A 12420-nucleotide genomic window follows, 5' to 3' on the forward strand; every position below is an offset into this window, starting at 1 on the left:
CATCTGATGAATGCTTAAGGAATTAATCCAAGTCTAATGTCTGATGCATTCCAATTACCATAGGTAATATTCTTGAAGAGCTTAAATAAACTACTTTACATAAACCTCATGTCTTCTTTCTGTCATTCTCTCTTTTTCCCCCCTCGGTCTCCCCATCTCTCACCCTCACTTCCTGATGTACTACTTGCTTTTTTTCTCCGCACTGAAAACAGCCCATTTCTGTTTAAGATTTGTGGCCAATTTCAGTCAGTCTGGGTTTATCTTCCCATTGCTGTGATGCGAGCTCCATCACTTGGCTCCAAACCGAATGTTGGAAGAGTAAAGCTGTTCTAGATAACAAAAATATGGTTTAAGCAGCTCTCACTTAAAGTTTGTTAATGTCTGAGTGTTATTCAAAGTGCAGGATTAGGCAAATTCTCGTGTAAACAGTCGGGTAATTTGCATGATCCAGTCCAAATGAGGATGGATTATTTGGTGACTGGTAGATGAATTTGATATTTTAATTAGGTGTTTTAGTCCTTGAAGAGTACACATGACCGTGGAGGTGAAAGATAATTTGGGAGGAGAGAGTGAGTTTGTTTTCCCAGCAGCAGGGCTTTGGCCCAGTTGTAGCGGTGCCAGTTGTTTGACTGGACTGTTTTCTGTAAACAAGCTGTTCTTTCTTGTGTTCCAACAATACTTTAATTTGTCAGCGCTTCTCTCTCGTGGACATTTGGAGGGTTTTTAGAACATATGGTCAAAATGGCTAAGAGATTAGACTCCACTCTGTTCAGTAAATATATTCATGATTGCAGCTTGTTTCTACTTCACAGCGAGGAACACTGCACAAGCAGACAGACTGCCGATAAATGAGGATCGGGTGCCATTGTTCCGACGCGGGATCAGAGCTGACGGTGTCGTGCCCAAGGAGAACAGCCTAAACAAACCCGATGACAGTGACCGAAAGCTGAACTGCATGGCTGCAGTGCGCGAGCGGGAGGCCAGCGAAGATGCTAAAACGGCAAAGGTTGCGGTGAGGTCAAACATTGCACTTTAAGTCCACAGTGAGCCAAAAATAGCTCCTATCTAAAGCTGAGCTACAATAATCTGTCCCTCTGAGTCTTCTTCACTGATATCTGAGAAAGACAACGGAGGCACAGCAACAGCCTGTTTTCTTGCTTCGAAACATGTCTCAGAGTTCTCATCACAGTCACAAAAGCACAGGAGGTTAAAGGGCACGCTGTCAGGATAGGTTGTAACACATACACAAGACTGATACGACACTTGTCATGAGCATAGTCTTAAGGGATGGTTGGAACTGTTAAGTCATCTTTAATGCAGCTTTAACATCCTAGGTCCATAATGAAGACATTTAACATCATGATGTCTTTGTTAGAAGAACTTGACTTTAACTAACTGTTCGTGACAACTTGCATTTTTTCACCCATGGGTGCAGGCTTTTTCTTCTTGTGGTAAGACCTTGTGATCTGCTTGTTTCACAGCTTTGTAACAGCTATTACAATTTGGAATATAACTCAGTCTGTTCGCGTCACTGGAACCATATTTTTTGAGTTTTTTCTTCAAATTCAATTTGGATTTAACTTTCTTTCTGGGCTCAGCCGTCATTTGACCAGGTTGATGCTGGGGATCATTTTAGAGGAATAAACCCGTGGAAAATTTCAATATTGTGTTTTGGCACGCACTTAGCTTTGTCACTATGACTTTGAAGCTGAAGTTCAGGTCTTTAATTTATTTTTTTGGACCAATTTACTAACGGGCATTATGAGCTTTATAAAAGTGTTTACATTAAATTTATAATGGCATATTTGTCAGGGATGAAAAAAACACATCTTTTCCATCAGCTTTGGAATTTTTTTTTTTTTTTTTACCAGTTTAATGTTTGAGAATAAACATCAATTACAAAGATCAGTTCTCAGTGTTATAGCACTGATGAAAAGTCTGGATCTATCTCATTTCGCTTAAGAAAATATAAACTGATTTTGAAAAGGTCATTGGCTCCAAAGGAATGTTTGCCTGCTCTGAAAGCATTCTTTAAAGCTTGTACACATCTATGACATGTAATCATAGGCTATTCAGTCGAGCGTTTTTTTCTTTCTTATCAGAAATGTCATGTTTAAAAACTCTGTTTTACTGCAACCTTGGGATCATTTTTTAAATGTCATCATTGGACTCAAAATGACTGCTGTGATCTGGGAAAATGCAAAAGTCAGCGTAAAGAGTTGGGAAACTTTAAACTGTGCAAAAGTTTAGGTAAAGTGAGTGAGTACACCTTATGTTGGTTAGGATATTTCTTTTTAACAAAAATGGTGTGTGTGCAAACTTCAGCACGCAAGGTAGATCAAAAATGAAGTCCCTCTGTCAACTGCGTTGGTAATAATTATGGTAGTTTGCAGCCGAGTGCTGAATTGTTTTTTAGCCTTTTGCTATTTTTCTTTGGTAACAGGCTCAGTCTAAAAAAGCCCAGCTGGCCAATCCCAGTGAAGCCAAGAGCAAAGCAGAGAGCATCGCCAACATGCTGAGCCAGGCCATCACCACCCAGCACCTGCTTTATGCTAGCCTGGGCTCTGCAGAGTACATGGAGTTTGTCCTTAAGAATCCATTTAATGTGCCACAGACGGTCACCATTCACAGCGATGACCCTGAGCTAAGGTGAGATCCTGTAAACTGTGAGCTGTTTGTGAGGTGGTGCCAGACTAATGTCCTATTTTTAACCCTTTATGTGCTGCCATAATTATATTTCCCACTCTCATAGACCAAAAAGCTCGTGTTTCAATCTTTAAAATTAAATGGATTTTACAAGTTTATAGGTTTGCCCCTGTTCTAGCACACCAACTGTGAACATGTGTTTTCTATACTGTATGTGTTTTCGATTATCAAACTATAACTAGCCTTGCTCCACCGTGAAACTGTGTTCACACTTTCTGAATGTGTTTCCGTAGGTGACAGTAAAGCTCTGGAGATTATGTTTTTGGAACCTATTTTCATGCTGCTTTAGGAAATGATGCTTTGTGTTCACACTTGACACTCCTCACTGTGAAACACATCCCATCCAAAAGGGTACACACATTTAGGCTATCCACCTATCCCTTAAACATTTACGTCATCAGCATTAGTATCAGATACTGCCGTTATTACCACGTGGTGAGGGCAGAAAAATTTGAGATATGAGCCATCATTAACAAAGAGGAAGAAAGAAGATGGCCTTCTACACCCTTTTTAAAAATCTTAATTGATGGCTTCAAGTCTGTTGTGTATAAAAGGTAACAAGTGGTGTGCTGAATCCTTATTCCTTCATATTATCATCATTAGGGCGTAATTAATTGCAAATGCCATCCCTACACTCTTTTCATAGACTTGTGATTGTCTTTGTCTTGGTAATATTCTTCAACTATCAGTGTGGTTCAAACTATTATTTTTAATGTATTTTTTTCAGCGCACATTTTTACTTGCCATGCCATGTATGAAAAGCACAGCTGACACTCATAGCATTAATGATGACTTGAGTTATTTAAGTGTTGCAGTAAAACCATGCATATTGAACAAGCATGCACAAAACCGGGACAGTTTGATAAAAAATATGCTTTTTGCTTTTTTTAAATTGAAACTTTTTTTCCTCAAACACAGGCTTTAATCTGTGTCTACAAATTATACCTATCCGGCATAAAATTATGCCCACCTGCTCAATATTGCATTGGTCCTTCTACTGTGCCAAAACAGCCTTCATCTGTCGATGCATCTCCACTGGCACCTGAAGGTGTCCTGTGGTATCTGGCACCAAGATGTTAGCAATAGATCCTTTTAGTTGAGAGGTGGGAACTCCATGGATCAGACTTGTTTTATCCAGCACGTCCCACAGATGCTCGACTGGATTGAGATCCTGTGAATTTGGAGACTAAGTCAACACCTCAATCTCATTTTGCTTCTCAAACCATTCTTTTACTTTGTGGCAGGGAACATTATCCTGCTGAAAGATGCCACGGACATAAGAGAATACTGTTTCCATGAAAGGGTGTGCATGCTCTCTGGTAATGCTTAGGTAGGTGGTGTGTGTCAAAGTAACATCCACATGGACGGCAAGACCCAAGGTTTGCCAGCAGAACACTGCCCAAAGTATCACACTGCGTCCGATGGCTTGCCTTATTCCCATACTGCACAAACTTGGCCATCCACATGATGTAAAAGAAAACATGATTCGTCAGACCAGACCACCTTCTTTCATTGCTCTGTGGTCCAGTTTTGATGGTCATGTGCCCATTGTTGGTGCTTGTGCTGTTGGACTGGCATCAGCTCGGATCTCAGCTGACCCTTCTCACCCTGGACACAGTCTGTTTGACCTGCTCCCCTCAGGCAGGAGGCTCCGGTCCATTCGCACCAGAACCTCTCGCCATAAGAACAGTTTCTTCCCCTCTGCTGTTGGACACATGAACAATAACCACATGACTGTCCCCGCCACTAACACATGACCCTACGCTGTGTCACTGCATCATTTCATGTTTGGCACCGATCACCACCTGCACTCATGTATATATCTTTCTACGTAGCACTCATAAGTCTTATTCTCATGTATATATCTCATGTATATCTCATGCACATATCTTTCTTTCTACATAGCACTTTAATTCTTATTGTTTGCACTGAAGCACCGCAGCAATTTCCTAATGTTGTAAACCTCAACATCTGGCAATAAACCCCATTCTGATTCTGATTCTGATTCTGATCAGCATGGGCACCCGGACTGGTCTGCAGCTATGCAGCCCAATACGCAACATAGAATAGAATGGAACAGACCTTTATTGTCGTGTACTTCAACAACGAAATAGGTGCCCCATGCTCCGTGCAAAAGTAAAATATAAATAGTAAGACAGCAGGAATAAGTAGCAAACAAAAGAAATATGTACAGCTAAGAAGAATATATACAAAACAAGAGAAAGGCACACATTGGAGAACAAAGTGCTTGGAAGCAATGCAACAGGACATGTCTGAGTGTAGAGTCTCTGTGTTAGTGGCCTGAGTGATTAGGGTTATTTAGAACACAGTTTAGAGTGGTGAGGTGGGTGGGAATAAACCGTGATTCACTGTAAATTCTGGCATCTTTCTGACAGCCAACATTAACTTTTTTGGCAATTTGAGCAACAGTAGCTCGTCTGCTGGATCGGACCACACAGGCCAGCCTTTGCTCTTCAAACTCGCTCAAATTCTTATGCTCGTCCATTTTTCTTGCTTCTAACACATCAGACAAAATGAGGACTTTAGATTTTGCAAACATTAATCAAATCTTGCATGGTTTCGGATACCTTACAGTGCTTGTAATGTGCCAAAATACCACTTGATCATTTTGAGGTGAGAGCAAATTTCATAAGTGTTATGATTTTTTTGCAGTAGATACTGCCAAAGATAGTTTAGTTACAATGAAACCAGAGCAGGATGTAAAATTGGGGGGAAAAAGCAAGCTTTACTTCAAAAATAACAAGGTCCTAAAAGCAGGTAAGGCATGAGGTGCAAAAAAGTTTTCTGGAAAGCAACGGCAAAGAGCACAAAAGCAATCTGGCAGAGTAGCAGTGGCGAGCTTATATATATATCCTGCAGGGTTGATTAGTGAAGTGGCTCCTGGTGATCAGAGGCCAGGGAAGATCAGGTGATGCAGGCAGGAAAGCAGGGCAGGTGAGAGTGGCGAGTCTGAAGAGGGAGAAGATGGTTTCGTAGGAAGATGAAAACCAGACTGAATGAATGACTACATGAAAGAAATAAAGGCAGAAAAGAAAAACTAAAAGCTGCTGGCTGCCATGTTTCTCATTTGACTATCTTTATCAAGATCATCTGTTAATGTACGGAACAAAACATGATTGCATGCTTAGCCTCTTTATATGTTTCGTAAAAGCTCGTGTTGCTTATGAAGCATTTTAAGACATTTATTTCTTATGTAGTTGGGGGAGAAAAACCTCCTAAACAATACGTGAACCTAAATCTGAAAATTGTTTCCTGTGGAGAAATTTAAAGCAACCAAATTGTGATGCAACTCGAAATGTTTTAAGAATGATTAAGAATCTCATCATCCAAAAGCTGTTGTTAATTAGGTATATACACAGCTATATGTGTAAATATGCTTCTAAAAGGGTGATACGTCAACAATGGGAAGATTATGTGATAAATTCATGAAGAGGTTTGATTGTGTGACTGTGTATTTTTTGCAGGTCTGAGTCACATATTGCTCACTGATTTGAAATGATGCATGTACGTGTAGGTGTGTGCTGGTGTGCGGGTTTTCATCTATTACATTTTTAGGACTTGAAATTGGGTTTTTTACATCAGTGGGCATTCTCTGTACATGCATTATCATTTTAGCCTGATCCAGTTGGTTCCGGTTTGGGGTGAAGTTTGGAGCAGTTGTTGCATTGTTGGCCACAGTAATATATCAGTAAGGTTAGCTGGATTATTCATTATAAGCAAGATTAAATAATGGGCAGTCTTTTGCACAAGACACGGGATGTGATTATTGCAATGATAATAAGATGAGCATTGCATGATTATAAAGACTTTTTGGCTTGACTCTTTACTTTCAGAGGTACTGCAGGCACTTTAGTCTGAGGAAGTTATTATAATTATATTAACAGTGTTTGCTGCACTGTCCTAAAATGTATTAAAGATAATTAATTTCATTATTAAGATGCTTATGTGTTTAATTTGCTGGGCACTTTTTGCCACCCCTCCTTTCTGCTTTTTGCAATTTCAACCCTATTGTGTGAATCTCACGCAGGTGCTCTGTTTTACATAACTTAACATCGACCAGGTCTCCACATTACTACATTTGCTAATTATACATAATGATGATCTCTGCCAGTGTCTGTGTTCTACCAGAGAAAAACGAACCCATTTTTCCGACCACATTTCAGTTGTTTTATCAAAAAAGTTAAAAATCGAAAGTTTTCAGTGTAGTGCATTACATTATGTTTTAACATTTCACAGTTTTTCATGTACGTAAGCACCTTTCAACCTCTCCTTTCCAAAACTCTGACAGTATTTGAATGTGTTGACTTCATGTCTAATTACACACCCTAATCACCCAAATCTCAACAGGTTCTCCTGAGTTACATTCAGCACAGCACAAGTCTGACCTACAGTACGTGCAGTCACTTCAACAGATCTACAGTATTATGATGCACTGACATAGTTATATATACTGCAGTGGATAACTTGTAACTTGTAATTCTTGGAGGATGGGGGATGAGAGAATAATCTCTCACACTGACGATCATCTGCTTTGTTACAGTAAGATAACAGTGACATCATTCACACCACTGGTTTCTATGGTAAATGTTTGATAGATGTTGAGATCATTTCTAAATATAGCTGTGAAAAACATTAACATAAGATAAGATCTTAACAATAATCAGCACTTTACTATTACAGGAGTCCTGTTTTTAGTCTCGAATGCTTCCACTTTGCCCTGCAGTTATCGTTACAGCTGACTGAGGAATATCAAGAAAGTTTAGAGTTAAAAGGACAGGAATTTTACTACTAATTGTTGCATCAGTGGCATTTTTACATTGCCATGATGCTGTTTAGAATGACACCTTCATTTGGTCTTAAAAATCCTATCTCGGTCAATCTCTAATTAAGGGGACTGGCTTTGACTTTAGTGTATGTCTAGACCACATAACACCACCATATTTCTGGGTGTAACAAACAATGTTGTGTAATTTCATGTCTGGCCATGAAAAAAGAATATTTTTATTCCTTCCACAGCACAATCACTTGTCCTTGACACAGAGGCACACATTATGTTCGAGAGATGCTAAATACCCTCTTTAATCTGCCCATAGCAGCCATTATGGCTGATGTTTCCTGAATCACCCATTCTGGTGTTTGTTTCCTTCAGTTAGCATCATAGTTAATCCCCTCTCTTTGAGTCTTTTGTTAGTGATTCTGCTCATGCCTGAGCTTGGATTAGGATATATCACGTTGATCAACAAATGCTGCAGTGCGCTCTGGATGACTCATTATGGCATTAGCCCGGCCACCGGGCCTAGCAGGTCTAATTGAGAGTCATCAATCCCTGCATCTGTCCTCTTGCTGGCTTAGCACCCTGTTAGTTTATTCATTTCTTGATGAGACGGTGTGACACTTTACACCAAACCGTCTGTCACCTCTACCAAGAGCCCTGAAATGTGTAAATTAACGAGCAAGCGCCAGCATTGGATGCGCTTTTCCTGCAGCCCCTTTTTATGAAACAAATGCATAGTGCACTATGCAAGGCACTGCTAATGACACATTTTCATTTTATAAAACTGGTATTTAATCATAGATAAGCAGCGCTGTGATATGGATTATTGTAATGTACATGTGAATGCTGTTTCCACAGACACAAGAGGGAAATTTATATAAAATCAATATTAACTGGGTTCATTTCAGTCTTTTGTGTTCTTTAACATGTTGCAGGAAATACTGGACTGTCACATAGTTTTGTTGCAAGTTCTGTCCTTAATGTTATTTGGAAACGGAAATCTGATTGATAAATTTGTTTACTTTGACAGATCTTAAACTCTTTGTTCACACAAAAAAAACCCCACACCTTTCCCACAAGCTGCTCTTTTAGGATGACGGTTCTTAGAAAGTAATCTGTATAGTTAGTATTGCTGCATTCATCGTGTTAGTATGATTTGTCTTCAGTACAAATAACAGCCTGTCATAGGCTAACACAAATGTATACACTGTATACACTTCCTATACACAGGAATTAGGACATAAAAAACAAGACGCATTAATATAAGGTGAACCAGATGGTGGAAGTAATCACAAACTTTAAATGCTACAGGAAAGCTTCATGGATGAAATATAGTTTGGTGACAAATTACAAAGAATTGGTGCCCTCATCTTTTACCCATATACTGTTTAATGTATATAACAGCCAATACAGTTTTCCTTAACTGTGAGGTTAAGTATTACTCACAGTAGTCCTCTTTAGTGTCTTTAAAGGGACGGAAGGTGTACAAAAACAACAACACTGGCCTGAATGACCGTGTTTTCCCACACTCTATGAATTGCAGTTTGGCCATTGCACTGGAGTTACTCTGCACCTACTTCCTTGTTTATATTGTGGCCAAATAATTGACAAGGAGCTTTCTTGAAAATGTAAACCGGTCCCCGGGTCAGCTCTTTGTTCTGCAGGAGCAAACAAGAAAAAAAACAAGTTTAACCTTTCACCGAAATTTGAGCGTCAGACTTTGAAAGGAGAGTACTTAGTGGCAGGCTAGGCTAGCTGTGGCTTTGATGTTTGCAGTGGTTTCAAGCCCAGAGGCTCCTCTTGACATGGAGGAAAGGTTTGCTACCTGTTGCCATCCATTTTCATGGCTACATTTCACACTTGGCCTCACAGAGCCCAGCGTGAGCCAAGACTGGTGGCTAACAGAGACAGAAAGAATTCTGCTTCATCCAACTGCTTTCTATCTCATTACTTTTCACGCTCTCATTATCCATGTTCCTCTCTGCTTTCTCGAGCCTTCTCTCCTGCTGTCCTTTTAATTATCATCTTCGTTTTATTCCTTCTCCCTTTTTACTCTCAACCTGTTTTTCCTCATTACCTCATTCCATTTTTCTATTTTTTTTAAAGGCGTTATCAGCCTGTTGTCTTTGTTTGAGGCTCAGGTGGACAAACACTGCCGGGATGAGCCGGAGGCAAAATCCTTTATTTCAAGTGCACAGGTGGGAATAGCCAAATAATTTTCATAGAATAGCCTGTTGCATCTCTCCTTAATGTTAGTGAGGTGGGGCCCTGAAAAATTCATAAACTCACTCTCCTATTGAGAGACATTTCCCTCTCCATGCCCGTGGCTTGAAACCTTTGAAGTTTAAACCAGCACTCCTCTTTATGCATTTGTGTGTGAAATTTTTGCATTCAAGGGAAGAGGAAAGCGTAGAGGCAGACCTCCCTTGGTTGGAATGTGTTATCTGCTCCTGACTTTTCTCCCCGGAAATCCATTTGTTGAGGAGTAGAAGGGAGACTTTCACTGACCCCTGTACACCTTTCTCCCTGTCTACTGTTGATAATTAAAAGCAACGAATTGTGTGCAAGTGATGTAACTCTTGGCCGTGAAATTTTGGTCACTTGCACTGCGGTGAAATTTACATTGCGAGATTCAGGTTGTAAGTGTGAGAGGTCAGTATTATTTTTTCTGTTTAGCTCAGAAAGTGAAGGGGGGGTGAACGTTTAGTGCTCTGTGGGATTTATATGCAAATAGGTGTCTTAACGGTGCGGTCAGTATGTAAAGGATCTTTGGTTCTTCTCTCTCTTTTTTACTTTTGCCTTGAAACGAGTCTCAGATCATTATGCTAGCATATATGCATGCACGCTCTGTTCCCCAAAGTTTTCGTACTTATCTAAGCACTCTGTTTGAGGCAGTTTTTTTTTATTATTATTTCTATCTCTGTAATACGTCACTGAGAGCAGATATGCCTAATATGGTCATCTCAGGCACACAGCTCTTGAACCAACCGCGTGCTGTTTGGACCTTCTGTTTGCAAGGGGCCGCCAATCAGAACAAATCGGGCTTAAAGGGAGTGTGATCTTAATGGTAAAGCTAAATTGTCGTTAAAATGAAGGACTGCCCCAGGGCCTGGCTTTAGATAAATTTAGCTTTTCTGGGGGAAACTATGAATCATGCAAAGCTATTCTTGTTCAATCCAAGACTAAAATTATGGAGCTGGAAATGAGCATATTAGTTCCACTATAAATATACTTCCCCTGTCACCTAGAATAATTTTCAGAAGGACATAAAATTGTCAGAGTGGAGTATTATTGGGGGCTTGAACTGGATATTGCTTCACTTGTGTGCTGTGGGATTTGTGGGTTGTTGTTACAATGCTCTCCAATCTCTTGGTCTGGCCAATCTTGAAAAAGACGGCTTTATCTAGATGAGACATTTACTTCAGTAATTAAAAAATACAATAATTACAATAGTTTAAAAAGTGATGGCGGTTGACTCTAAATATACAATCAAATGACAACTTAATGCTTCTTCTTCTCTACATTAATTTTTTGCGCCTGATTTTAGTTGAATCTTCAGCATAGGGTTTATTCTTCTATATTCCTCTCGGCACAATCTCGTCATAGCTTGTAATAAACGCTGTAGTATTCTGCAATGAGGGATCTTGTCCACGTAACAAGTCCAGCTCTGATCCCCTGATGGATCTCTTTAAAAATATGTAAGAGCCTCCTTTCATCTCAATTGTGGCCTTTAATCTTTTCATCCAGTGTCATCACAAACACTGAGGAGTGGCGTTACTTCAAAGCGTTAACCAGAACTCCTACCCCGCTGGAGGAAAACATGTTCCACTCGGAGCAGGGTGCTCCAGGTCCTAGGGTTTACCTCCGGCCCAAAGAGAGCCTCCACGTGCCCCTGAAATACCAAAGCTTCCTCTGCGACCACACCATGGCCCTTCAGGTATGGTGCAGAATAAAGGTGCACTCTCACAGCATGTTTTATAAAGTGTGAACTTGCTCTGTAAGGAAAAACCACATTCTTGGATTGGTAACTATTTCTGGCTGCAGGATGTTAGACAAAATTAGAAATATTTTTTTTTAATCAGTCGTTTTTCTTGAGTCCTTTAAATGTTTAGATTTGTCTTACAGTAAGAAGCAGTCACCACATTTTTTATCACTACAGATGAACGATCAAAGTAACTTGTGTGAACCTATAAAAAAAATCTTCTTTCATATACTGATCTCATGTCATTTAAAAAAAAATGGGAGTAAGAGGTGGAGCATGATGAAAGTTTATGTAACAGTCGTATAAATGTCAGTACACCTCAAGGTTTCTGTAACCAAAGCCGACCTATTTCAAGGGCACGTTTTACACACATAAAACCAACCCAGTCTTTGTAGTTAATTTGATGCCAGAAGTACAGTTCAAAATAAATGTCATTTAGATTGGCTGCGCTCTTATCTTCTTCTAGATGAAGGTAGTTTTTAAACCCTTTGGTTATATTCTGCTTATCGTGATTATATACAGTTTTCTTACTGGATGTGCAAATGCAATTTTTCTTTTTGCTCTTTTGCTATGTTTTTTTTGGGGTAGATGTTCATTTTTGATAACAAATGTGGGCTTCTTATCAAATCCTCACAGGGACCAAGCCTGAAGGCTACAGCCAGAGGTTCCCAGGTGGCCAAGAAGAATCTGTCCAATATTATTGCTGCCAAAACTATCAAGGTACAGAATGTGTTACTTATGCTTTAAACCATTTTTATATTATATATCTGAAGTCTTTTGCCTCTCAGTCCCTGATTTGTTTTTCTTCAGGCTGAATTTAAAGTGCAGAGTGCATCTGCTCTTCACTTTGCACTTTAATGTAAATGTTTCTCTGCCGTAACGCAAGCTTTAGAACTGAGATCTACACTTTTTCCCATATTTGGCTATATAAACTGAT

At 39.7% G+C, this 12420-nt stretch overlaps 1 protein-coding gene across 5 annotated transcripts in view; it reads left to right on the plus strand.

Moving 5' to 3' along the window:
- nphp4 (nephronophthisis 4) overlaps window positions 1-12420 on the plus strand; it is a 172050-nt gene that overhangs the window by 143232 nt on the left and 16398 nt on the right. For all 5 annotated transcript variants that reach the window (XM_040048010.1, XM_040048011.1, XM_040048009.1 and 2 more), the window contains 4 exons: window positions 813-1012; window positions 2444-2649; window positions 11249-11438; window positions 12120-12203. In XM_040048010.1, coding sequence (XP_039903944.1) covers window positions 813-1012; window positions 2444-2649; window positions 11249-11438; window positions 12120-12203 — 680 coding nt within the window. The remainder of the gene's footprint in view (window positions 1-812; window positions 1013-2443; window positions 2650-11248; window positions 11439-12119; window positions 12204-12420) is intronic.

Source organism: Simochromis diagramma, unplaced genomic scaffold, assembly GCF_900408965.1.
Source record: "Simochromis diagramma unplaced genomic scaffold, fSimDia1.1 OVJJ01000387.1, whole genome shotgun sequence".
Taxonomy (NCBI): domain Eukaryota; kingdom Metazoa; phylum Chordata; class Actinopteri; order Cichliformes; family Cichlidae; genus Simochromis; species Simochromis diagramma.